Source organism: Babylonia areolata, chromosome 1 (genome assembly GCF_041734735.1).
Source record: "Babylonia areolata isolate BAREFJ2019XMU chromosome 1, ASM4173473v1, whole genome shotgun sequence".
Classification (NCBI taxonomy): Eukaryota; Metazoa; Mollusca; class Gastropoda; order Neogastropoda; family Buccinidae; genus Babylonia; species Babylonia areolata.
This window is the reverse complement of record NC_134876.1, coordinates 18188769-18216742: the sequence shown is the minus strand read 5'-3', so window position 1 is coordinate 18216742 and position 27974 is coordinate 18188769. Positions and strand designations below refer to the sequence as shown.

At 48.5% G+C, this 27974-nt stretch overlaps 2 protein-coding genes across 4 annotated transcripts in view; one reads left to right on the top strand and one right to left on the bottom strand.

The window, feature by feature from the left end:
- Positions 1-1218: 1218 nt before the first annotated feature.
- The window catches only part of LOC143280291 (uncharacterized), a 41975-nt gene continuing 15219 nt past the window's right edge, over positions 1219-27974 (bottom strand). For 2 of the 3 annotated variants that reach the window (XM_076584924.1, XM_076584936.1), the window contains exons 2-7: positions 26579-26725; positions 23889-24571; positions 6347-6679; positions 5326-5664; positions 3982-4197; positions 1219-3235 (exon numbers count right to left, since the gene is read on the bottom strand). In XM_076584924.1, the coding sequence (XP_076441039.1) occupies positions 2102-3235; positions 3982-4197; positions 5326-5664; positions 6347-6679; positions 23889-24571; positions 26579-26708 (2835 nt within the window). In that variant the 5' untranslated portion in view covers positions 26709-26725 and the 3' untranslated portion in view covers positions 1219-2101. Of the gene's footprint in view, positions 3236-3981; positions 4198-5325; positions 5665-6346; positions 6680-23888; positions 24572-26578; positions 26759-27974 lie in introns of those variants that run through there. The other variant, XM_076584928.1, reaches the window with a different exon arrangement.
- Positions 8258-23296, top strand: LOC143280282 (uncharacterized). The gene is made up of 5 exons (XM_076584915.1): positions 8258-8338; positions 10832-11622; positions 12564-12927; positions 14669-15228; positions 20922-23296. Exons 2-5 carry the CDS (start codon positions 10834-10836, stop codon positions 21078-21080), a joined length of 1872 nt encoding a protein of 623 aa, XP_076441030.1. The 5' UTR covers positions 8258-8338; positions 10832-10833; the 3' UTR covers positions 21081-23296.

Sequence of the window (27974 nt, the reverse complement as noted above, 5' to 3'; positions counted from 1 at the left end):
AATATCGGCGGCTGAGCCGTGGTTCGAACCAGCGCGCTCTCTCTCTTCCTCGGCGAACGCGTTACCTCTAGGCCATCACTCCACATGTCTATTGATGTACATGTACAGAACTGGCATGCTGACAAATCTTACAATCCCTATCGTACTTGTCAGCGTTGTTTTAAAACAACAGCTCTTGGTCAATAGGCAGGGATCAATTCTCTCTCTCTCTCTCTCTCTCTCTCTCTCTCTCTCTCTCTCTGTGTCTGTGTGTGTGTGTGTGTGTGTGTGTGTGTGTGTGTGTGTGTGTGTCTGTGTGTTCGTTCGTTCTTTAGTTTAGCGTCTTTTCACTGTCAGTGATATTAGACGATATGTGTGTGTGTGTGTGTGTGTGCGTGTGCGCGCGCGCGCGCGGGCGTGTGTGTGATGTGTGTGTGTGTGATGTGTGTGTGTAGGTGAGTGCGTGTGTGTGATGTGTTTAATGTGTGTGTGTGTGTGATGTGTTTGATGAGTGTGTGTGTGTGTGTGTGTGTGTGTGTGTGTGTGTGTTTGTGCGCATGAGTGCGTGCGTGCGTGTGTGTGTGTGTGTGTGTGTGCGTGTGTCTCTGTATGTGTCTGCTTGTATGTATACATGTATGTCAGTCGCACCCTGTCCTCCCCTTTCACCCATCTAGGAAGCGAGAGAATTCTGAGCGCACTGGTTCGGATCCTGGCACTGTCACAAGTATTAAATTAACAAAAGGGTTGTCCCTGGCAAAATTATGTAGGAAAACCCTCTACGATAGGAAAACAAATAGAACTGCAGGCAGAAAAAAAACAGAAGAAGAAAAATTGTGGCGCTCTAAATGTGGGGAAAGCAGCCCAAATTTCACACAGAAATCTGTTGTGACAAAAAGAGTTGTCCAATCTCATCCATGGGTCACGCGCTTTGACTTCTATTCGGCAACTTAATCATTCTGTGTGCTCGTCAGTCACACACACACACACACACACACACACACACACACACACACACACAGACAGCAGACAAAATCAGTTCTCCGACATAATTTATTGTCACTTTGTGTCAGGTAGCTCACAGTTGTAAGTCATGGTGTACGCCGCTCTGTGTGTGTAGTTTATTATTATTATTATTATTTATTTATTTATTTACTTACTTACTTATTTTACAGCAGGAATAACACGTATGATAATTTTTATCGTAGAATCAGCACATAGGCAAAAAAAAAAAAAAAAAACCCCAAAAAAAAACAAAACAAAAAAAACCCTGTACCTTGGGTTGTGTAGGCTTCTATGCCAAGGGAAGTAATCACATGACAAAGCGCGATTCAGCGCGATATTTGTATTCAATACATTTGATTCAGAATGGTGAATCCAATCTTAAACATATATTTCGGTACAGATTAACATTCACGAAAACCATAATGATTCACACCTATGTACAGTACACGAAAATCTGTGGGTATCGCACCGTAATAAACTGGATATACATACTGCTATTTTTAGAAGGAAACAGACAAAAATCTGCTCCGCAAAATCTACAAGAAATATTTACGTCACAATGTGATATGTGTCCTAAAGTATACACACACACACACACACACACACACACACACACACAAAAGCGCTCGTGCAGACGCAAACACACACACACACACACACACACACACACACACACACACACACACACACTTGGAAATAATTATACTCGTTCGGATTATATCATATCCTAGTCAACAGACTATCCTATGTGTATACACACTCTGTTATCTTCTTGATTTAACTGGGTCGCAGTGTAGTACCACTACTGAAAAGCGAATTCACAATTGCAACAATGTCTGTTAGAACTCCTTTCAAACGAGCCTCAATTTGAGGTTTCTGAATGTAACATCAGGTAAACAAGATAAAAGGTACAAATAAATTAATAAGTAAATCAATCAATCAATCAGATTGATAAATAGATAAATAAATAAATACCAAGAAACAGAATGGAGAAGAAAAGGAAGGAAGCAAACTGCGTCCATGCTCTGCCTTCTCAACGTCACTTTCGGAGAGCTGCACAAGAAGAAGAAAAAAAATTCCAGACTGCATCGCCCCGCGCTGGTTGTTTTTTGTTTCTTTTTCATTCCCCATCCTGACAGCGACCGCCAGCCTGCTGCTGCTGCTGCTGCTGCTGCTTCTTCTTCTTCACCTCCTCCCCCTTCCCGCACAGCCACACGACCAGTCGCAGAACGTCGAAAGCGACGAGGAAGAGGGCGACGAAGGAGATGACCACGATGCTGAGGACTCCCATGGTCACGCTGGACACCCGGTTGTCCGCGGCGCTCGTCACTCTCCGCACGTGAGAGCTGAGGTTGGCGGTGGACAGCAAGAGTTCCGTTCTGATCCGGACCACCTCGGCGGCCACTGTGGCCCGATCAGCCTTCGCCGCCAGGGCACACTTCTGCACGCAGTGACACTGTGGGGTCCGCGTTACTGGGAGCTGCGGCGTGCTGAGGACGCTGTTGCTCGGGGACGTTGATGATGATGATGAGGAGGAGGAGGAGGAGAATGATGATGCCGAGGTTTTAGTGCTAATGCTTGTGGTGGCCGAGTTGCTAGATCCTGAGACCGTCTCAGTTGGAGCTGTTGCAGCAGACATGTCTGCTGTTGCGTTCGTCACTGTGGTGGTGGTGCTTCTGACGGATTCTGTCTCTGTCCTCGTGGCGGCCTCGGGAGAGGAGGCGAACGTGTTCGGCGCTGACGTGGTTGTTGTCGCTGTTGTTGTTGTTTCCACGGTGGTGCTTTGTAGAGTGGTCAGTGCAGGACTCTCCGTGGTGTCTCCTTCCGCCGCCGTGGTGGGAGTGTCTGTCGCTGAGGCTGTGGACATGCCGGTACTTTCCACGGAGCTCTGGGTCACAGTGGTGTCTTTGGCTTCAAGGGTGGTTGCCCTCGTGGTGGCTGCAGTGGTCGCAGGTTCGGTGTCAGTGGTTGGGTGTGTTGTCACGGTGTCAGTGGTTGGGTGTGTTGTCACGGTGTCAGTGGTTGGGTGTGTTGTCTCAGTGGTTGGGTGTGTTGTCACGGTGTCAGTGGTTGGGTGTGTTGTCACGGTGTCAGTGGTTGGGTGTGTTGTCACGGTGTCAGTGGTTGGGTGTGTTGTCTCAGTGGTTGGGTGTGTTGTCACGGTGTCAGTGGTTGGGTGTGTTGTCACGGTGTCAGTGGTTGTCGTTTCCTCGTGACATCGATTCAGGGTTCCTTCTGGAATCCAGTCTTTGTTCTGAAAGTGACAAAAAGGATGCGAAGTGTCGATCATTTCCACTCATAAATGGAAAAGAACTCGTCTGTTATGCCCCCCTCCCCCAACCCCCACCCCAACAACCCATGCATGAATCATGTGATACAGGTCTGTAATGTCTGACCACACAAACAGTAGTAAAGGTCTAACAATACTCACATTTTCAAGACAGACAACCACAGCCATTTCTTCCTGATGTACAAGTACATATGCGTATACTTTCTCTGTCATTTCCCTCTATTTTTTTCAGTGTGCCACGAGTAATGTTATGTTTACTTTCTTGTAGTGTTTTGCTGTTACTGATGGAATGACCAAACACAATCAGCTTAACTCAATACGCCTCATCATTACCCCACCCCCCCTTTCTCACTTTCTTTCTCTCTATCTCTCCCCCCCCTCACTCTCACTCTCCCCCTCCCTCAATCTCTCCCTCCCTCTCCCTCTGTCTGAAACTTACCCTCCACCCAATCCTACTCCTAGCCATCCCCCAACGTCCGGCTATCCCACCTACCCACTCACCTCAAGACTCGATTCCTTTTCTTCCTCTCTGACGCTCACACACACACACACACACACACACACACACACACACACACACACACACACACACACACTACCCCGACCCCAAGATACATCCAACTGGCCCCCACCCCCCACCTTCCTTTAGAAATAAGAAAACCCTCCCCCCAACTTCCTACTGCCTACACATACCCCCACCGTGTACACACCTCTGGGGCGTCACCCCCAAGAGCGAAGCACATGCCCCGGAAGTCCTTAAACCCGGTGACGTAGGCAGCCATGCGCGCTGTTCCCGTGACGGAGGTCAGCACGAGCAGGTCACGACCTAGCCGGGTCAACTCCGCGTCATTCAGCTCTCCGCCGACCAGCGTCACCATGGCGGAACTGCTGCTACTGCTGCTGTCGTTGCTGGCTTGTGACGTTACCTGTGCAAAGATGTGCAGGCGAGCAGATTTGTTGTAACGTATGATATATAGCCTTGAAGTATGATATTGTATGGTGTGATATTCCGTCGTGTCCGACAATGACCATCAGAGGAGGCAACTGCTGTCCCAACTATAAGGGCTATAATTTGATTATAGTGGAGGGTGTCTTGCCCAAGTCACACCTCCACTCTCTCGGCCAAGAGGGTTTTAGGACAGCCGGTGTTGGGATGGTCCCCAAAGGCTAACTAGCCCCTAAGGCTGCAGCACTAAGAGCAATGTTGCCTTCCAGTTTGAGTCATAGTCTTTCACAAAAGACAAAGCTGTAAATGACTTCCCATTGCAATCGAGAAGCCATTCATCATACAGCTCTCACTTTACTGTTTGCCCAACTGTAAGCTTAGTGGAGTTGAACAAACAATTAGGCATGGAGATGAAATGATTAACAAACAGCAAAGAGTGGTAACTCTCTCCATTCACAAGGTACACAACTTCAAGTCAGTGCTGCTTACGCTGCGCTACCGATTTAGCTAGCACACCGGTAAATAAAAGGTACATTGGAACAAACCCAGACACTTCCTCAAAAAGGAAGCGCCGGGCCTGTCCTTATACCGATCAGCTGAGATGTGCACACAGCAGCAAAGACAGAAGAAATGTGCAAACACAAATAAGCTTTTATTCAAGACTGGAATAGCCTCTTTAATCCTGAACAAGCCACACATGGGCAATACAGAAAAAAACACATGGTTGCCTCGGTGGTTTTTCAACTAGAAAATGAACAAACAATCAGGCATTGGCAAAAGCACTTAAAGTCAAGTTGTTCCGGGCTTCGGTCTTGGGTCGGTGAGGCATTCTTCAAGGGGTAAGTGCTGGATATTGTGCATCTAGAAGCTCACGGACACACACACACACACACACACACTCGCACTCACCCTGTTCCACTCTATACTGCGCACCAAACTATTCACCCTCAGTCTCTGTCTGTCTGTCTGTTTGTCTGTCCCTTTCTCTTTCTCTCACGCGGGCGTGCACGCACACACGCACGCCTTCCAGCCCCCTACATCCCAACACACACACACACACACACACACACACACACACACACACACACACACACACACGCACACTTACCCTCTTCCACTGGATCCTGGGCACCAAACCGTTCACCCTCAGCTCCTGGCAGCGGGACTCCTCCATCAGGACGGCCACACGGAACTGGTACCCTTCCTCGTCCCATAAGCCCTCGTCCGGGAAGGGGAAGAGCAAGGTCGTGGCCCAGCGCCGGGTCGGGGTCAAGGTCAGCATGCAGGGGTCAATGACGCCGCGCACGCCCAGCACGGCCTTGACGGCCAGGAAGGGGGAGGCGGCGGAGAGAGAGTGGGGCCCCGTGGTCGCGTCCATCGTCACGCGGTGCCAGCGCAGCGCCGGGGAGAGAGTGAGGAGGGGTTCGACTCCGCAGTCCAGATGCACCTGTTGGGTTGTACTGAGGTGTTTGTGTGTGTGTGTGTGTGTGTGTGTGTGTGTGTGTGTGTGTTGTAGGGGTGGGGGTGTGTGGATTGGGATGAGGTGGGGTGGGGTGGGGTGGTGGTAGGGTGGGTGGTGGTGGGGTGTGTTATGGGGGTGAGTGTGTGTGTGTTTTTTTTTTCCTTTATCATTAAATATATATGTACTATTGTAACTGATGTAGATTAGCAAGGACAGATTTGGAAGAATGGGCCATGCCTGAAATCTTAATCCTTGAATAAAAAACGTATTGCGTTCTGAGTGCTCTCTCTCTCTCTCTCTCTCTCTCTGTTCCTCTCTCTCTGTCTATATTTCCACGACCCCCATACTCCCCCCCCCCCAACCCACTCACCTCTCTCTTCCATAAACAACAAAATAAAACAACAACAACAACTACAACAACAACGACAACACACACACACACACACACACACACACACCCACTCTTACCCCCCACACATTCAGCTCTCCCTACTCCTACCCCCCCCCCCCCACACACACACACACATACACAATTACACACACACACACACACACACACACTATACCTACCTCCCCCCCCACACACACACCTACCCCCAAGCCCTCCATCCACCCACCCATCCACCCACACACACACACACACACATACACACACACACACACATACCCTGGTGTTATCCTCCGCGGCCGCCAGGTAGTACACGTCATCCCGGGTCGCCACCTCCTCCCCCTCCTCCTCCACCTCTACCCCCACCTCCTCGACAAGCACCGTGGTGGGGAAGGTGAGGTACTCCCTGCCCCAGGCGCCCATCCCGGGTAGATGCGCCCACATGTGGTCCAGGCAGCAGCTCCGCCGAAAGCGGTTGCGGTTGACCCCGCACGAGACGGTCAGCGGGCGGTCGGCCTTGACCCTGACCCCTGTCAGGTCCGTCCTGAGAAGAGCGCTCAGCGTCTGCCTTCGGCCAAGGGTGGCCGTCAGCTGTGAGCCGCTGCTGGACAGCTGTGGATGAGGGGAGGGGGAAGGGCATCACGAATACGATGGCAATGATAAATAACGATAGCAATAACGATGATGACGACGATGATGATACTGACGATGTTTCAGTTCCAGTTTCAGTTTCTCGAAGAGGCGTTACTGCTTTCGGACAAATCCATTTATGCTACACCACATCTGCAAGGCAGATGCCATCCCAACAGCATAACCCTACGTGCTTAGTCAAACCTTGAGTGTATGCGCGTATATTTGTGTGTACCTATCAAAGTGGATTTCCTCTACATAATTTTACCAGAGGACAAGACTTTTTAGTGTTGCTGTGGGTTCATTTTCAGTGCGCCAAGTGCGTGCTACACACGGGACCACGGTTTATCGTCTCATCCGAATGACTAGACGTTCAGTTTGATTTTTCCAGTCAAACTTGAGAGAAAGGGCGAGAGCGGGATTCGAACCCAGACCCTCACGGACACTGAACTGGCAGAAGAACGTCTTATCCATTCTGCCACAATGATGATGATGATTCTAATAATGATGACGATTATAATTATGCCACTACTACTACTACTACGTCTACTACTACTACTGCTTCTGCTACTTCTGCTGCTGCTGCTCATGGTGACGATGATGCTGATGATGATGGAAATGGTGATGTCGATGATGATGACGATAATGATACTACAACTACTAATAACTGATGGTGACCTGACCCAGGCTGGTTCTCAGGAATCTGTCGCTAGAGGAGAGCTATGGATGGTAGCTGACACAACGACAACGATACTCCTCCTGCTGCTGATGGTAATGGACATTATTAAGTTGATGATGATGATGACAGTGATGATAATCACAATAATCACGATAATCTGATAAATACAATAATAATAGGACTATTCAGTGAAAACGATAATAATCACTATAGTAATAATCACAATAATATAAATCATCAACATTATCATCATCATCGTCACCATCATCATCACCACGGAAGGTAGCGCTGTCTTACATGTCAATCTTTACAATGACAATCGCTTTACAATAACGATCAAAATATGTCACACAAACAAACATGAAGCCCCCACCTCACTCACACACAGACGCACACACAAACACACATACACTCGCATACGCGCACACACTGGCACACACACACACACACACACACACACACACACACAGTGAGGGAGAGAGAGAGAGAGTACACATACACACACACGTGCGCGCGCGCACCGCAAAAACACAGAGTACACACACACACACACACACACACACACACAGTGAGGGAGAGAGAGAGTACACATACACACACACGTGCGCGCGCGCACCGCAAAAACACAGAGTACACACACACACACACACACACACACACACACACACACATACACACACACACACACCGGCAGAGGCTGAACGTCGTGGTCGAGTGCGTGATTGTTTACAAAACGATTTTAACGATCGTTATTTCATTCCACATTCACAAAACCTTCCGCCTTCTCACTCCCGTACACACACACACACACACACACACACACACACACACTGGGCGAGTCGTGCTTGTATCCAAAACGAGGCTATTACCTAGACCTTTGTCGCCCACCGAAACTCGCCAAATATTTCCGTGTGATCACCTCCATGTTGTTTTGTCTGTGTTCGCAGCTGACCTCGATTCCGGTAAGTCAGTTGTCAGATGCACACAATGATACCTGCAGTGGCAGCAACATTTAAAGCATTATCGGCTCTCAAAATATTTCACAGTGAACCGCGAATTTACAGACTGACTGAGAATGTCCGACTCGGACGCAAAGTGGGTTATCTTGTTTGACACGACGACTTCAGTTTTGAGCCGCGTAAGGGATTGTCTACCTTGGATATGTAAACGACTGATTCGAGTCATTCAGTCAAAAAGGAATGTAAACTCGAAGAAACTTGCTGCTTCCTGTTCTCGTCATGACAAAGATTTCCTATGAAAACTGATTAATGCTGCTATTTAATATCTGCCGCATTATCAGCAGAGCCGAAGGGAGAAAAAAATCCTTACTTTCGGTTTCATGTTGTTGTGAACGAGGTAATTTCTCCTGTGTCTGTTCATTGTTTGTTCATTTATTTATTTAACTATATACTCATATTTTTTAAATACGTACTGGCACCACGGTTGCAACTTAACAGGACCATGGTAAGCGGGCCGCTTCTGGTATGTAGGTATGCAGTACGTAAGAAACGATCAAATCGATATTTGCTTTGTATGTTTCGTTAATGACGGACACTTAATCTATTGCTCATTGATGCGTGTGTCGGTGCCTGTAAGAATGGCAGAGTATGCGAAACTGCACAGCGGATCCACTGATTTTCGAATAAGTTTGTAACCCTGACAGAACCCCAAAGACAGGGAAAAACACGGATCTATTTATAGATATAACAGCGCACCGCTGCGCCGCTCCGTTCAGATAGGTCGCTTTGTTCGAACAAATCAATGTACGCAACACATCTGCTAAGCAGATTCCTGAACAGCAGCATAACCCACCACGCTCAGTCAGGCCTTGATGGTTGTTGATGATGTTATTATTATTATTATTGTTGCTGTTGTTGTTGTTAAATAAATTAAATTACGATGCTGACAGTAATAAAAGGTAAGTAGAATATCGTGCAGGGAAAAGTAGCAGGCAAAAGACAGATATAAAACTATGAAAGCAAATGGAACACGCTTAGTAACAACCTATCATGTGCGCACACACACGCGCGAACTGAACACACCGACCCAAGCGTGGAAATGCACACTCACACTAAACACACACACACACACACACACACACACACACACACATCAGGTATGCAGCAATTTGCTGTCTACAGACATGAAAGCCACAAACCATCTACACAGGCCCAACACTTCATAGAAAAGTACGCGAGTCTCAACATATCAACTCTCTCTCTCTCACACACACACACACACACACAACACCCTCGTGCACGCGCGCGCGCTCACACATGCACACACATCATTCCCCATCTCCACATTATACACACACGCGCGCGAGCGCGCATGCACGCACACACACACACACACACAGTACACTGATTCCCCATCTTCACCTCACACACACACACACACGCGAACACACACACACACGCACGCACATGCACTCAAGCACAAACCACACACTCACACATGCGCACACGCTCGCGTGCGCGCGCGCGCACACACACACACACACACACACACACACACACACACACACACACACACACACAGGGCTCTGAGCAGCGACAAACACCTTTTCCACAGTCCTATACTACTTCACCCGAAGGTGTCAACCAACACTTAGCCCAACTCGGCTCCACGCTCAGCTTGTATCACAGATTGACATAAACATACAGCTGGGCCAACAGCAAAGTGAGAGCTGTTTTGTCAATGGTTTCTTCGTCTTTTGTGAAGGACTGTGACTCTCAAACTAGGAGGCAAGACTGCACTGGTTCTTAGTGCTGCAGTCTTGGGGGCTAGTTAGCCTCTGGGGACCACCATCCCAACACCGACTACCCTTTTGGCCCAGAGAGTGGGGGTGTAACTTGGGCAAGACACTCTCCGCTATAATCAAATTAATCAGATAGTGAGGACAGCAGTTGCCTCCTCTGCTGTTCTGATGGTCGTGGTCGGACAAGACTGACCATCATTATATTACTGCGCTTTCCACGCCACTACTTATGCAAGACCATGCTTCAGAAATGTTCTACAAACACTTTTGTTCTGCATTCGCGGGTTACAGTCTTACGTACAGGCACATAATTTACGAGTGTCCTTTTACATCCATGACGGTTTTTTTCCTCGCCATACAAACAGTCATAAATGGCTTTTTGTGGGCTGTGTGAATGCTGGCTATGTGCGTGTTTCTGCAACTCACCAACGCCGAAATGGATTACGGGATCTTTTAACGCGCGTTGTTTGATCTCAAGTTATTCACTGAAACTATGATATACACGAGTGTATGTGTGTGTGTGAGATTGTGTATGGGGGGGAGGCGGGCTTGGGGGGGATGGGGGGGGGGGGGGGTAGGGTACACACCCACATGCATGTGGATGTGAGTATGTGCGTGTGTGTGTGTAGGGGGGATGGGGTGCGTGCGTGTGTGTGTGCTTGCATGCATTTGTGTGTCTGTTTTTGGTGTGCAGCGATGGGAGACACGCCGCCGAACGCGCCACCACAGCCACAACCATCACCACCACCACCACCACAAGGGGAAGCAGCACTGCCACCATCACCAGCCCCCAAAGGGACGGAGTGCCCCGTGTGTCACGAGGAGTACACACTGCCCAAGCTGCTGCCCTGCAACCACCTGGTCTGCCTGCACTGCATCGTGGACTGGCTGCACAAGACGGACCAGAAAGGAGGCTGCCCGCTTTGCCGCGCCCCTATCCTGCCACAAAGCCCAGACCCCCTGCTCCTCCCGCCCGACGACGACGACGACGACCAGCAGCAGCAGGAGCAGCATGCCGACGACCTTCAGTCCCTGGTGGAGGCCATGCCCACGGACATGACCATGGTGGGGCTGGTGGAGGGCGGCAAGATCCTCAGCAGCCGCAACGTCTGCCAGCTATGCAGCAACAACTCCTCGGCCGCCTCCTCCTTCTGCCTGCAGTGCCTCATGAAGCTGTGCGAGAGCTGCGCCCAGGGCCACACTAAGATCCCGGCCCTCAAGAACCACGTGGTGGAGGCGCTGAGCGACCTGACGCCCGAGAGACTGGCCGAGATCAGCCGCTCCAGGTGCAGGAAGCACGAGGATCGGATGGCGGATATGTACTGCCCCGCCCACCGCGAGCTCATCTGCACGCCGTGCGCCAGGAAGGAGCACTGGGGGTGTGGCGGGGTGAAGGAGGTCGGGGAGGCGGCGGAGGAGAGGAGGGGGGAGCTGGCTGCAGAGGTCAGAGAACTGAAGGGGATGGAGACGGTCATGAAAAGACAGGTGAGTGGGTTTGGGGAAAAGAAGACTGGAGGAAGAGGAGGAGAAGACGAAGAAGAATGAAAAGAAGAAGAAGAAGACAGGTGGGTTAGTTTGGGAGGAGAAGAAGACGGAGGAGAAAAGAAGAAGAAGAAGAAGAAGGAGGAGGAGGAGGTGAGTTTGAGAAGAGAAGAAGACGGAGGAGGAGGAGAAGGAGAAGAACGAACGAACCATTTTTCATTGAGGGAAATAAGAAATAAGCGCAAATGGCTTGTTTTCATCCTGCCCTCGTGAAAAGGGAAAATAGAAAGGCACAAGAAAGAAGAAGAAAAAGTAGAGCAACAACAAAACAAACCGTTTGCCTCTTTTTCTTATGAAACAAACAAACAAACAAACGAGTGTCCCTCTTTTTTCACAGTTAATTAGCAACAGAATTCTAATCCGTTTAGTGATTATTCGCCGCGTGCAAATCAGTACGGATATGTCATGTTGAAGTGATGGTAATGTCGAATGTACTGACCCGATTGATTATTTCTTTTTATATTATACCCTGTCTTCTTTTGGTTCGGGGTGGTTGCTTTTGTTTTTAGGTATGATTCGTGGAGAGGCTCATCTACGTTGGTGTGGACAGAACTGATAAACCTTTCCAACCTTAATTTTTTTGATTTCTTGTTCATTAGGATATAATACGACACTTCTGATCTCAATAATATGATCCCAACAAGAAGACAGCAAAGTGAATATTAGTAGTGGGGAGAAGAAAAAAAAGATAAAAAGAAGCCAACAATAACAAAAATCATACACATCTTCCATAAACCACAATGTCTGCTAGTGTTTGTGTTGGAGAGAGAGAGAGAGAGAGAGAGAGAGAGAGAGAGAGATGGCAATATATCCATATATCAGATTTGGAATCTCCATGAAACAGGGGGGAGAACATTTGTAAAGCCCAACCACGTTCGTTCCAGAAAAAAGCACTGACGGGCAAGTTCCAAGCCATGCGCCAGAAGACCAACGAGGTCTTCGACCATATCCAGAAGGGCGTGGAGACCCGTCGCCACGAGATCCTGGCCAGGGTCAAGGCCGAAGAGGACAAGATGGCCCTCCCGCAGCTGGACGTGGTCCAGGCCACCGTCACCTCCAGCGCCGACGTTGTCGGCAGCTGGGTCCGGTCGGCGCCCGACGATGCTCTGCTGGAGATGACGGACAAGATGAGACCGCGGCTGACTGACCTGAAGCAGCGGATCACCCAGGAGAGCAGAGTCTGCCGAGCTGAGCTCGTCTTTGATTCCCGAGCCTTGACCCAGCTGGAGTCCACTGTCGCTGGCATTGGTAGGATTGGATTGTTTTGTTTTGTTTTGTTTCCTTGTAAATATTATGTCACCTCATTTGACGTCTTCACGGGGCATGTATGATTGTCAGTCGTGTCCGACTATGACCAACAGAACAGCAGAGGAGGCCATTGCTGTCCCAACTATATCGGCGAGAGTTTGATTACAATGGAGAGTATATTGCCCAACGTACATCCCCACTCTCCAGAGGGCTTTAGGACAGTTTGCGTTGTGATAGATAACAGGGCATGGAAAGCGAATGCATAAGGGGCTGGGGTGGGGGTGAGGGGTCCTCAACCCGCCTGCTTCTGGAGGTAGGTTTGTATTTACTTTCCCTCCTCTCCCCAACACGCGCCAGTTTTTTATGCCTGTTTGCTAAGTCTCCAATGCTGCTGTCCGGTGATTCAGCAGTTTGGTCGTAAACCGTTGGATGAGTCTCTCTATATAAAACGTCCATTCTGCTGTGTTATTTGCTTGTATGTCCTTATGATTTTCCCTTATGTAAATATTTCTTACCCCAGCCCCCACCCCCCACACCACCCTTTTTTTTTCTTTTTTTTCTCACTAGCTGCATTTTGATTTCGTTTTTGTTGACATGTTATCTTCAGAACTGAAAGCGATGCACTGTTTCTCTTGATCATAAGGCTTTGATTATAATACCATGTGTTTGTTCATTGATGTAACCATGTTTCCCTTTACTGATGATGGGTGTTAGTGCTCTTAGACCCGTCAGCTAACGAGGAAGAGCACATTGTAAATACGTCATTATTTTGATCATTATTACCAATATCACTAGTATTAGTAGCATTAGTAGTTGAAGTAGCAGCAGCTGCAGTAGTAGTTGTTGTAATTGTATCATTATTGTTATTATCGTCATCATCATCATGAATGGGTAGCTGTTTTGGCGCCGTTTTTATTTTTGATTTTTATTCTTTTGGGACTCGGTGTGTTTCAATGGTCTTGGCTTGGTCTTGACTACATTCTGACTCAGTGTGTTTTCACTCCTGACGTGGCCGTTCTGGTCAGCAAGGCAACAAGCGACAACGAGTAGATATATGTATATATTATAGAAATAAAGAAATAATAATTGAATAATGAATCAACTGTTTTTTTGTTTTTGTTTTTTTGTTTTTTTTAAAGCAGCAAAATCGTCGGTTGTTAACTGTTTTTCGTTCAAACAATAGTAAGAGACACCCATCATATCACAAGCAGACAAGACAGAACTAAAGTCAAGTGATTTAATTAGTTATTATTCGTGTGTGTGTGTTTGTGTGTGTGTGTGTGTGTGTGTGTGTGCGTGTGTGTGTGTGTGTGTGTGTGCGTGCGTGCATGTGTGTGTGTGTGTGTGTGTGTGTGTGTGTGTGTGCAGTGCGTGCATGTGTGAGTATGCACAAGTTTTTATATTTGTATGCACTTGTATGTATCCTAATTTCTACTGTGTCTGTGTTTGTGTATGATTTTCGATTTATGTTCGTACCCTGTTATGTACTTTCCCCCCCAATATTCCTTGTGACCCCGGTACACTTGGTGTGTGTGTATGTGTGTGTGTGTGTGTGTGTGTGTGTGTGTGTGTGTGTGCTATCCTATCCTACGCATGTGCATGCATGGTGTGACTTGACATTGCAACAGTGTACCTAATTCCTGACACGATTCTAAAATTGCTTGTGTGTGTGTGTGTGTGTGTGTGTGTGTGTGTGTGTGTGTGTGTGTGCATGCGCGCACATATTTGTGTGAAACAACAGGACAGGTGCGACAGGTACAACAACCCACGTCACCAAACGCACCCTCATCTGTCGCACGTGGAGCGGCAACACCACCAGTGGCCACGCCCCCTGGAGAAACACAACTGGCCACGCCCCCTGGAGAAGCACAACTGGCCACGCCCCCTGGAGAAGCACAACTGGCCATGCCCCCTGGAACAAGAGTAGCACCCTCAGGACTTGAAGCCAGACCAGTGGCCAGAGCCAGGAGAGCAGCAACCGTGGCCACGTCCCTTGGGGAAACGCCACTGGCCACGCCCCTTAAAACAAATCAAGCGCCCGTAGTGCTGGGATCAAAACCAGAAGCAGGAGCCACCACCGGAGTAACTCCAGAGGCCGCGGCCCTTGAAACAGGACGAGTGCCCTTCGTGCTTGAGGCTGAACCAGGCGCCAGAGCAACACCAGTGGCCCCAGGTAGTGGAGAATCCTCGCTGCCAAGTGCCAGCAGAGCGACGTCGTCTTCCTCCCAGACAGTCACCCCCAGTGGTCTGAGAACTGGTGACAGGGTGAAACGAGGCCCTGACTGGAACGCAGGAAACCAGGTGTGTTGTGTGTGCATGCCATGCTTGTGTGAGTGTGTGTGTGTGTGTGTGTGTGTGTGTGGGTGGGGGGGCGGTGAGAGGGTGGAAGGGGGGCAAGAGGGGAGAGTGAGAGGGAGGTGGGGAGACTTTGTACATGTGTGTGGCCGTCTTCAATTTTACGTCTTTGCACTTTATGCAAAGAGCAAAAGACGATGCACGAGACAGCAAAATACCAGGCGACAATCTAAACACTGTGTAAAATCAAATGTAGGAAACACAACAATGAGCTACAGGAAATCCACGAAGAAACAAGAACATAGCTACTCGCTCCAATAACCCATCTTACTATACATCAACCGCCCTTTTACTTCTTCCGTGGCCTACTCCCCCTTTTCCTTCCCTCCTGCCCATTCCATGTCCTATACTCCTCGCCCGTATTGCTTCCCTGTCGTCTCCCACCCCTCTTCATTTTGTTGGCGTCCGTCTGTCTTGGGAGACAATGGAACTCTGCGCCTAGTTCAGTCAAGTTGTTGAGTTGCAGCGCCTGCCTGCTGTGGCTGTACAGTCCGATTCTGGATCAGCAGGCTTTGTTGCAGTTGCCGCAGGTGAAAATCGCGCCTGGCTCAGAGGGTACGGATTCTGCCGTCTGCCGTCTGCACTCTCTCCCCTCTTCCCAGTGCTGTTCTCTCTTCTCCTCGCTCCTCTGGACACATGCCTTTACGGTCCTTCTCCAGCTGGTACGGTCTTCAGCCACCACCTCCCAACCTGCTGGGTCGATGTCGCCTGCCCTCATGTCTCGTTTGCAGACGTCCCTGTAGTGTAGGACAGGTCTTCCTGCAGGTCTGGAACCAGTGGCGAGCTTGCCATAAAGGATGTCCTTGGGGATTCGCACGTCATCCATTCGCCTGACGTGGCCGAGCCACCGCAGACGGCGCAGGGTCAGGAGTGCAAACATGCTGGAGATGCCTGTCTGATCAAGGATTTTCTTGTTTGGTACACGGTCTTGCCACGTGTTGCCCAGACTCTTCTGATGTTGCGCAGGTGAAAGGAGTTGAGTCTGTGTTCTTGGCGAGAGTAGAGAATCCATGTTTCGCTGCCATAGAGCAGAGTGCTGAGCACACAGGCTTGGTACACCTGCATCTTGGTGTTGATGGTCAGCATGGGATTGTCCCAAACCCTCTTTGCCAGGCGGGCCATGGCTGTAGCTGCTTTGCCAATCCGCTTGTTGAGTTCGGCATCCAGGGAGAGGCTACTGGAGATGGTGGAGCTGAGGTAAGTGAAGTCCTCGACGACCTCGAGTGTGAAGTCACCAATGGAGATGCTTGGGGTGCTGCTCACGTCCTGGCCCATGATGTTTGTCTTCTTTAGGCTGATAGTCAAGCCAAACTCTCTGCATGCTTGGGCGAAGTGGTTGATGAGTCGCTGGAGTGCCTCCTCAGAGTGAGTTGTCAGAGCTGCATCATCTGTGAAAAGCATCTGGCGTATGAGAACCTGATACACTTTGGTTTTAGCGTGAAGGCGGGCCAGGTTGAAGAGACTGCCATCGCTTCTGGTGTGGAGATACAATCCGTCCTCCGACTGGCTGAAGGCATAGGACAGCAGCAGCGAGAAGAAAATACCGAAGAGTGTTGGGGCCAGCACACAGCCTTGCTTCACCCCGCTCTTGATCAGGAATGGGTCAGATGAAGATCCATCGTGCTGAACGGTGCCCTGCATGTCTTCATGAAAAGACGTGATCATCCTCAGGAGCTTGGGGAGACATCCAATCTTCTGTAGCAGTGTGAAAAGGCCTTTTCTGCTGACCATGTCAAAGGCCTTGGTGAGGTCGATGAATGCGACGTATAGTGGCCGTCTCTGCTCCCGGCATTTCTCCTGCAGCCGTCGCAAGGAGAAGACCATGTTGATTGTTGATCTTCCAGCTCTGAATCCGCACTGTGCCTCAGGGTATACGCGTTAAGCAAGTAACCGCAGTCTGCTCAGGACTACACGGGCAAAAGTTTTCCCAACGATACTGAGGAGGGAGATTCCACGGTAGTTGCAATCGCTGCGATCACCCTTGTTCTTGTACAGAGTGATGATGTCGCCGTTACGTATCTCCTGGGGCACAGTCCCTTCTTCCCAGCACTGCAGTAGCAACTGGTGCAGGTGGTGGAGTAGCACGGTCTTTTTTCCAGCCTTGATGACTTCAGGCGGGATTCCATCTTTTCCTGGAGCTTTGCCACAGGCGAGGGAGTCGATGGCCTTGCCGAGTTCCTCTTCAGAGGGCGGGATGTCGAGTTCTTCCATGACAGGGAGGTTGGCGGTACTCTCCACTGCTGCGTCTGCGACAATGTTTTCTCTTGATTAGAGCTCCTGGTAGTGTTCCGCCCATCTCTCTACCTGCTTGCTCCAGTCTGTTATCATGTAGCCGGAAGCTGACTTCATTGGCGCGATCTTGTTTACGCATGGGCAGAAGGCTTTTTTCATACCATCGTACATGCCATGGATGTTGCCACAGTCAGCGGAAAGTTAGATGTTCTGACAGATGTTCAGACAGCAGTCGCTGGCGCAGCGTCTGGCGATCCGTTTGGTGTCGTTTCTGGCCTTCTTGAATGCAGAACAGCAATGCTGGCTTCGAACCAATCTGGATTTTGCCTCTGTCTTTTGCTGAAGGTATCCGTGGCTGAGTTGTAGATGGCTTCACGGATATGATTCCACCTCTCCTCAGCATTACCGGCAGGGCAGTCTTTGAGGGCATCCTCGATGGAGTTGGCGAAGCAGTCGCACAAGTCTGGGATTGCTATTCTGGTAGTGTTGATGCGAGGCCGACCCTTCTGCTTTGAGCGGTGAATCCGTTTTGGTTGGAAGCGCACTTTGCAGCTAACCAGGGAGTGGTCAGTGTCGCAGTCAGCACTGTGAAAACTACGTGTGGTGAGTACGCAGTTCAGCGAGGGCCTTCGAGTGATGATGAGGTCCAGCTGGTGCCAGTGGCGGGATCTGGGTTGTCACCAGGAAGTTCGATGGTGTGGCTTGGTAGAGAATAATGTGTTAGTTATGCAGAGGTTGTGGTAGGAGCAAAACTCTAGGAGCTTCTGCCCGTTCTCATTCAGTTTGCCAATACCGAAGTGGCCAATGCAGCTGGGCCAGGAGTCGTGGTCAGAACCCACTCGGGCATTGAAGTCACCGAGAAGGTACAGCTGTTCTGTGGCAGGGATGTCTCGGATGGTGGTATCAAGCTCCTCGTAGAACTGGTCCTTGGTCTCTGCAGAAGAACAGAGTGTGGGAGCATAGATGCTCAGGAGGTTCACTGGGCCAGAGGAGGTTGACAGGTGGAGGGCAAGGAGGGCGGGCTGTGCCACTGTATGGTGGTTCCACAGAGGACAGTAAAGAGTTCCTCTTGGCGAATCCAACGCCATGCAGGCTTGGCTCTTCAAGTTCCTTGCCCTTCCATAAGAACGTGTAGTTGTGTTCCCTGAGGCTGCCGCTTAAGGGAAGCCTTGTTTCCTGTAGTGCGGCAATGTCGGTGTTGAGCCTTGTGAGCTCAAGATCAATTATGGCTGTTTTCCTGGAATCATCGACTTGTTGCAGGTCATTTGAGAGGCCAGGACACATTGTCCATTTTGTTTCTGTTTTTGCCTGTGCGGAGTTACAGTCTGCTTGTCGCTCCAAGCACCCATTGAAGCAGGCAGACTGTGGCGGGTCAGCACCTTATTGGCTGGGGGCTGCCCAGCTTGGAGCGGGTGGTAGCTGACCAGTATGACTATGATGGTCCCTCCCACTGTCGGAGGCAGCCCGTAGCGCCTGGACCTACGCTAATCGGTCATAGCTTATAACTCTAACTGTTGCCGCCCGTGTTGTTTCTGTCGCTGGGGACAGCGGCACTGAAGTGACCTCTCCAGGGCGTGAGCCTGGGCGAAGTTTATGGAGATCCTGGGTTGCCCAGTCTTCAGAATCCCCCTCTCGGCCTCACCGATGTAGTCCGAAGGAACGCAGAGCGATACATTCAGCACCAGCTTGGCTGCAGGAGCTGCCGGGAGAAAGTCAGTGCAACGTCCAACTGCCTTAGGGGCTCCTAACTCCGGATTTTTCCTCGTGTGTACTCCCAAAGCCTTTCCCGTGACCGGGTATGCCGCAAGGCAGCGGAGGTTTGGAGTCAGGGTTTCCTTCCCCTAGATGGACTGCCTTCCCAGGCTGACGAGCTCCATCTGCTCGAAGCAACTGGTTTTGAGGCCCCAGAGGCCCGCCTTTCGTCCCTTCTCCTGTCAGTTAAAGCAGTTCCGCCGGGCTTAGAGGCTAAACCACACGGGCAGGCCTCTTCATACCCTCCACAATACACCTTATTATACCCCACCATACCCCCTCCCCAACCTAACACCTGCCTGTCTGTCCTACTCTTCCCCATCATTCCCTGTCCTAACATAACCCCCTCCTCCACCTGGCCTAACCACCATATTCTACTCTTCCCATCCCCATTCCACCTCCCCTATTCTCCCTCATTCCCAGTCCTACTCTCTCCCAACCTCTTACCCTCTGCAGATACCTTCCACCTCCATCTACCCCAGAAGTTTTACACATACAGTAGATAAAGAAGACAGACAACACATTTTCCTACAAAGAATAGAGGGGTAGAATTATTGGGTGTGATCCCTGCAGAGATCGCCCAGACAGACAGGGAAATTTCGGCAACATTTGAATTCTCCCTGTGATGAGAGAGCCAAGCGAATGCCTGATAATTATGACTGCAGTTTCCTCCCCTTATGGATATCCTGGCATTATATATAATATAGGCTGTGTGGTGTTTCTGGCCCAGCGCTCAGCTTATATCACAGATTGACATAAGCTCACAGTTGGACCAACAGCAAAGTGAGAGCTGTATGATCAATGGTTTCTCCATTGCAATGGGAAGTCATTTACAGCTTTGTCTTTTGTGAATGATTTTAACTCTCAAACTCGGAGGCAAGATTGCACTGGCTCTTGGTGCTGCAGCCTTCCCTTCAACTTTATTTTGCTGTGATTTTGGGCCAATGTGATGTGAGACTATGATATTGCCTGTGATGGTTTTACATATATATACATATAATGTGTGTGTGTGTGTGTTGGGGGAGGGTATGTATGCGTATATGTATGTGTGTGTGTGTGTGTGTGTGTGTGTGTGTGTGTATACATGTGTGTGTGTGTGTGTGTGTGTGTGTGTGTGTGTGCGACTTAGTTTGAAGTAAGTAGATTTTAGCCAGCGTGATGTGAGATAGTCTGAAATATGTATTTTAGCAAATGTGATGTGAGACTCTCTATTTATTTATTTTATTCTATTTCATTTTTATTCTATTTTGTTTTTTACACATATTTTATGTCACTTAGTCTTAAATTTGTATATCTTATTGTAAAGCGCCGTGAGCCCCATTTGAGATAGGGGCACGGCGTTATATAAGCCTGCATTTCATTATTATTATTATTATTATTATTATTATTATTATGATTGTTATGATTATTATTATTATAGTCGGCCTTTGAGAACCATCCCATCGCCGACTGTCCTAAAACCCTCTTGGCCGAGAGAGTGGGGATGTGACTTGGGCAAGGTATTCTCCACGATGATTAAATTCTAGCCCAGATAGTTGACCCAGCAGTTGCTTCCTCTGCTGTTCTGATGGTCGTAGTCGGACACGACTGAATATCATACAGGTGTGACTATCACATAGGTGTGACTATCATACAGATATTACTATGTTGCACAGGACGGCAAGGGGCTGGGCCGGGTCATCGCTGTCCCCTCCAGGATCAGGGCCATCAACGGGTGTGACTCGGAAGGTTTCGTGGACGTCAAGTGGGACAACGGAAAGAAAAGCTGCCACCGTATGGGTCGTTATGGCAACTATGACCTTCAGCTGGCATGACCTCTATGGCCTTTATCCGCTGTGGTCACTATAACCTGGAGCTGGAATGATCACTGAACTATGACTTGGAGCTGGTATGATTGCTATGACCTTCAGCTGGCGTGACCCCTATGACCTTCCGCTGGCGTGATCACTATAACCTGGAGCTGGCATGACGAGTATGACCTGTAGCTGGAGCTGGTGTGACCACTATGACCTGTAGCTGGCGTGGACACTATGGCCTTCAGCTGGTGTGACCCCTATGACCTCTGTGACCTGGAATCGGCGTGACCACTATGACCTTCAGCTGGCATGACGAGTATGACCTGTAGCTGGAGCTGGTGTGACCACTATGACCTGTAGCTGGCGTGAACACTATGGCCTTCAGCTGGTGTGACCCCTATGACCTCTGTGACCTGGAATTGGCGTGACCACTATGACCTTCAGCTGGCATGACGAGTATGACCTGTAGCTGCTGTCTCTATGACCTGGAGCTGGTGTGACCGCTATGCCATGACCTGGAGCTGGTGTGACCACTATGCTGTGACCTGGAGCTTGTGTGGCTACTATGACCTGGAGCTTGTGTGGCCACTATGCCCTGAAGCTGGTGTGACCACTATGACCTGGAGCTGGTGTGACCAGTATGCTATGCCCTGGAGCTGGTGTGACCACTATGCTATGACCTGGAGCTGGTGTGAACACTGTGCTATGACCTGGAGCTGGTGTGACCATTATGCCATGACCTTGGAGTTGGTGTGACCACTATGTTATGACCTGGAGCTGGTGTGACCACTATGTTATGACCTGGAGCTGGTGTGGCCACTATGCCCTGGAGCTGGTGTGGCCACTATGCCATGACCTGGAGCTGCTGTCTCTATGACCTGGAGCTGGTGTGACGACTATGACCTGGAGCTGGTGTGACCACTTTGCAGTGACCTGGAGCTGGTTTGGCCATTATGACCTGGAGCTGGTGTGACCACTATGCCATGACTTGGAGCTGGTGTGACCACTATGACCTGGAGCTGGTATGGCCACTGTGCTGTGACCTGGAGATGGTGTGACCACTATGCTATGACCTGGAACTGGTATGAGGACTATGCCATGACCTGGAGCTGGTGTGACCACTGTGACCTGGAACTGGTGTGACCACTATGCCATGACCTGGAGCTGTGTGACCACTATGCTATGACCTGGAGCTGGTGTGACCACTATGCTATGACCTGGAGCTGGTGTGACCACTACAACCTGGAGCTGGTGTGACCACTATGCTATGACCTGGAGTTGGTTTGGCCATTATGACCTGGAGTTGGTATGGCGACTATGCCATGACGTGGAGTTGGTGTGACCACTATGCCATGACCTGGAGCTGGTGTGAACACTATGCCCTGGAGCTGGTGTGACCACTATGCCATGACCTGGAGCTGGTGTGACCACTATGACCTGGAACTGGTGTGACCACTATGCCATGACCTGGAGCTGGTGTGACCACTATGACCTGGAACTGGTGTGACCACTATGCCATGACCTGGAGCTGGTGTGACCACTATGCTATGACCTGGAGCTGGTGTGTCCACTATGATCTGCTGCTGGTGTGACCACTATAACCTGGAGCTGGTATGACCACTATGACCTGGAGCTGGTATAAACTTTTTTTTTCTGTAAAGCACATCTTACCGGTCATTTGGTGGTTGTTTATTGTTTTCATTTGGTCTGATTATCCTATTATGTGTAAAAGTTTATGTGTTATTCTCTTCCATGACTTTGTTGATTTCATTTTGATTTAACTTGCATGATTTTAACATATCAGACTATACACTTCTAATTGTTGAATGTATGTATGTATGCATGAATACATGTATATATGTTTCCATGCCTGTGTGCTTGAATGCATGCTTGTGTGTGAATAAATATGCATTGTGTTTACGTGTGTGTATAGTTTACCAGGTACATTTTGGTGTGTGTATAAAAACGTTGGTGCAATGTGTCATGAAGAATATTGTGTGATTTGTAAAGCACACAGAGCAGCAGGTTGTTGTTTTTTTTCTGGACAGAGTGCTGTACAAATATCCATTATGATTGTTATTGTTAGTAGTAGTACCCATCAGGATTTGCTGCCTGAAAAAAAGTATCCATTAAAGACTATATTACGCCACAGTGGAAGTGTAGATCAATAAAACACAGTCTTTCAAAGAAAGAGATTTTGGTCTGTTTGTGAATAAAAAATATTCGTAGTGGTTTGCTCTGTCTGTGTCTTTGTGAGTGTGTGTGAGTGTGTGTGTGTGTGCGTGCGCGTGCGCGTGCGTATGTGTGTGCGTGCGTGCGCGTCTGTGCGTGAGTGTGTGTGTGTGTGTGTGTGCGCGCGCTAGATGTTTATGACAGCATTATGTTTTACATTAGAAGCACATTGCTGATATCTATTTGTTTACTTATTCAACTAATGGACGATTTTTGTTTCTTGTTTGTTCGGGCGCTTTGAGCTTTGATTGGTAAATTGCTCTGTTGATACTCCGCCTTACTCCATTCCAGTATCATCACAGCACAACACATAACACACACACACACACACACACACACACACACACACCACACCACACCACACCACACCACATCCTCCCCCATCCCAATCTCACCTCAACAGACCCGCCGCCGGATGACACAATGAAAGAATCACAGCACAGCACCAGCACAGTACAGCACAGCACAGGACACACACACACACACACACACACACACACACTGAACCACCCCCCGCCCTCCCTATCCCCCCCTAACCCCACCCCCACCCCCCTACCACACACACACCACCCACCCCCACCCCAAAAAACTCACCTCAACTGACCCACCTCCGACGAAAGAACCCAGATCCACCTCCTCCTCAGCATCCTCCTTGGACACGGTGACGTTGGTTCCGTCCTCAACAGCCGTGGCCACGAAGAAGGCCCTGGACAGGACCGTCTCCTCGTTGAAGGGCAAGGTCAGCAAGCTGTAGTCCTTGCCCAGGACGCTCACGGGCGGCACGAGGTCCGCGTCCACGTTCTTGGTGAAGAAGCTGAAGGCGTACACGTTCAGCACGCCCGTGGAAGTGACCCTCACCGTCACCAGTGTGGAGTTGAGGGCCGTGGCGTTGGCTGACATCACCGAGACCACGCGCCAGGTGTTGTTGTTGATGACGTATTTCCCCAGCTCCATTTTGACGCCGTCGCCGCCGTCCCCGCTACCCCACCGGAAGGCTGTCACCCGGAAGGTGACGTTGCCCGGGGACGGGGTGGAGATGGTCAGCTGCTGGTTGTAGAGGGTGTTCATGGTTCGCGGGGACGCCTCGTAGGTTTCCGGGAAGGTGAAGAGGTACGTCTGTCGGGTTTTGTTGTGGGTTTGGGTTTGGCTTCCGCCGCTGCCACCGACACCGCCGGGCTTCGAAGAATTAGTGGTGGTGGTGGTGGTAGTGTCCAGGGAAGCGAGGGTGCCGGTGACGTCGCTTTTTGTCTCCTCGGCTGAGCACGTGAAAGACATCGCTGCAGGGTGTACATACATAGTGATGATCTTTTTTATTATTTATTTTTTTTTTTATTTCGTTTCATTTTATTTATTAATTCTAATTTATTTGGTCTTTTTTTTTCTTTTTTTTTCTTTTCTACCAGACTGCTTGAGTGAACAGGGGGGGATAGGGGTAAGGTGTTGGGGATGAGTGGGGGTAGGACGGATATGATATAGACGTGGGTGCTGATGTTAGAATAAAGGACTACCTACCCCCTTGGAATGACATCCACATACGATGTGTGTCTGAGAGACAGAGAAGGTGGAGGCACATAAAGAGCGAGAGAGAGAGGGGGTTGGGGGGGGGGGAAGAAGGGAAAAGGGAGACAGACAGACAGAGACAGACAAACAAACAAACAGACAGACAGACAGACAGAATACGCACGCAGAGCGTTCTGTTTCAGTGAGATGCGTTGTGGGCGTGTGACAAAAAGTAAACGAAAACACAGCACAACACAACACAACACAACACAACAACACAACACAACACAACACCTCTCCCTCCCTACTCCCCCTCTCTCTCTCTCTCTCTCTTACTCTCTCTTCCCACCGCCGTTGGCGAACCCAGAAAAAAGCTTCGTGGTTCCCTGGCCCTCCCTTGTGATTCCGCCAACGGTATCAGCGAGGGCTAGGTTACTGTTTGTTTCTGATGTGTTCTTGAGTCGTTCAATTTTTCGGGTTTTTTTTTTGTTTGTTGTTTTTGTTGTTTTGTTGTGTTATTATTATTTTTGTTTGTTTGTTTGTTTGTTAATAGTTGTGTATAAATGTGTTTACGTTGATGTTCTCCTTACATCCCAATCCGGTTTTTTTCTTGTATACCCCTAAGGTGAAAAAAACCCACACTAAAAAAACAAAAACAAAAACAAAACAAACACAACAACAACAATAACAATCAAACATTAGCATTTGTTCATCTCAGTATGCCGGTTCAATGAAATATCGTTTCGTTTCGTTTCGATTCCTCTCCTTTCCCTTTCTGTCCTTCCTGCCCCACACATCTCTCTCTCTCTCCTCTCTCTCTCTCTGTCTGTCTGTCTCCCCGCTGCCTATTGTATGCCCTGTTGTATTATCCTCTCTCCCTCCTCCCGCCCCCCACCCCCACCCCTCCGCTTCCAGCGCCAGCGTCTGTTGTTGCCTGTGTGTGATGTTACCCCCCCCACCCTCACACACACATAATATTGACAACAACATCATCATCAACAACAATGTAAACAACAACAACATCACCACCAACAACAATGTTAACAACAACATAAGCAGCAGCAAAGACAACAACAATATTAACAGCAACATCAGCAGCAACAACGACAACAACAATATTAACAGCAACATCAGCAACAACAACAATATTAACAGCAACATCAGCAACAACAACAATATCAACAACATCAGCAGCAGCAGGAACAACAGCAATGTAAACAACAACAACAACAGCATCACCAGCAACAACAATATTAACAGCAACATCAGCAGCAACAACGACAACAACAATATTAACAGCAACATCAGCAACAACAACAATATTAACAGCAACATCAGCAACAGCAGGAACAACAGCAATGTAAACAACAACAACAACAACAACAGCATCACCAGCAACAACAATATTAACAGCAACATCAGCAGCAACAACAATACAAACAACAACATCAGCAGCAGCAACAACATGATATTAACAACAACAACAGCATAAGCAAAACACCTTAACCCTTTCACTGCCAAGCTCGCATTTATGCACAGGTGTGGTAGAGGACCCATGTCACTGAAAGGTGACCATTCATTGGTCTGTTATCCATGAACCTACTGCTCTTAATGATCGGTGGTAGGATAAGCCATGTTTTCTACACATCGCAGGGGGAATCCCCAGCTGTTCTTTGCCACTGTCTTTTCTGTGTTTATACCACAAGATAATTTTGTACTCTAAACTGACTGGCGGTGAAATGGTTAAAGTTTTTCAATGTCTCCCCTCCCACACGTCAACGTACCCAGGAGTGAGCAGCAGAGAACAACCAACCCGCAGCGAAATGGTTGGGTAGAGTGCACGTGCAACAGAGTTCGTCCGGACAGCGTCATCGTGCAGGTTTTTGTCATCAGAACTTTTCCTTCCTGTACCATTCGTACATTCACCAGGACTGAAAGAAAATCACTTCTGCATAATTACTGTTTACCACGTTTGAATGAATTCCCCCCCCCTCCCCCCCCTTCACCCCCACCAACCTCTTTTTCCACTTCAGTTTGGGTTTTGTTTTTCTTTAACTATGGAGCTTTCCATTCACCAAGTTTGAATCTGTTCTTCTCTTATGTTTTAAATCTTTAATGTTTAATTTTTTGATGATTATTTTATCTTAAATCCTTCTTCGTCAGTTTTGAAAGGTCTAATCCTATCTTTCCATACAATGCCTTTGAATGCTCTTCAGTACTTTTTCCTGTCCTCCACCGTAACACTATTTTGCGTTCTTTGATGTGACATTGATTAACACGCGTTCCTTTCTTTCACCAAATTGTATGTGTTATTTTTTTCCGCTGTTTTTTGTTTGGTTTGGTTTTGTTCACCGGGTTTGAACTATTTCAAAACGTGAATGCATTCTTTTTCATTTCTCTTTCCTTTCACCTCAAGGCCTGACTAAGCGCATTGGGTTACGCTGCTGGTCAGGCATCTGCTTGGCAGATGTGGTGTAGCGTATATGGATTTGTCCGAACGCAGTGACGCCTCCTTGAGCTACTGAAACTGAAACTTCACCAAGTTTGAGGATGTTGAGCTTTTGCCGTTTTATTCTTATTATTATTATTATTATTATTTGTTGTTGTAATTATTTCTGTATTACTTTTATTCAGCTTTCGCAGGGTTTGAAACAATTTCATAACTCTTCTCTGTGTGTGTTTGGTTGGGCTTTTTTGTTTCTTTTTTACATTGCCGAATTTGAAAGTAAATATTATTCCTTTCTTTTATTTTAATTTCGTCATCCCTGAATGCAGTACACTGCAGTATTCTTCACTGCCACCATGTTCACGCATATTTCCCTGTCGTGCTCTTTCTGTCGATAAGGTTTGGATGTGTTCCTGTATTTCCTTTTGGTACCCTTTTCATCTGCAAAGTTCCAATGATTGCGTTTCCTTTTTTTCTCTGTGTGTGTGTGTGTGTGTGTGTGTGTGTGTGTGTGTGTGTGTGTGTGTGTGTGTGCGTGTGTGTGTGTGCTTTTTATTTTCACTGATTTTAAAGCTATTCCTTTTTTGTATCTTAAAAAAATGATTCTTTTTCTCTGTCTTTGTTTATAAAATCTGCGAATGCTGTTCTTTCTTTCTTTTTACCAAGTTTTATTGTATCTTTTCTTTTTCTTTTTTTTTTACAGGTCTTTTTACATTAAAATTTTACTAAATTTG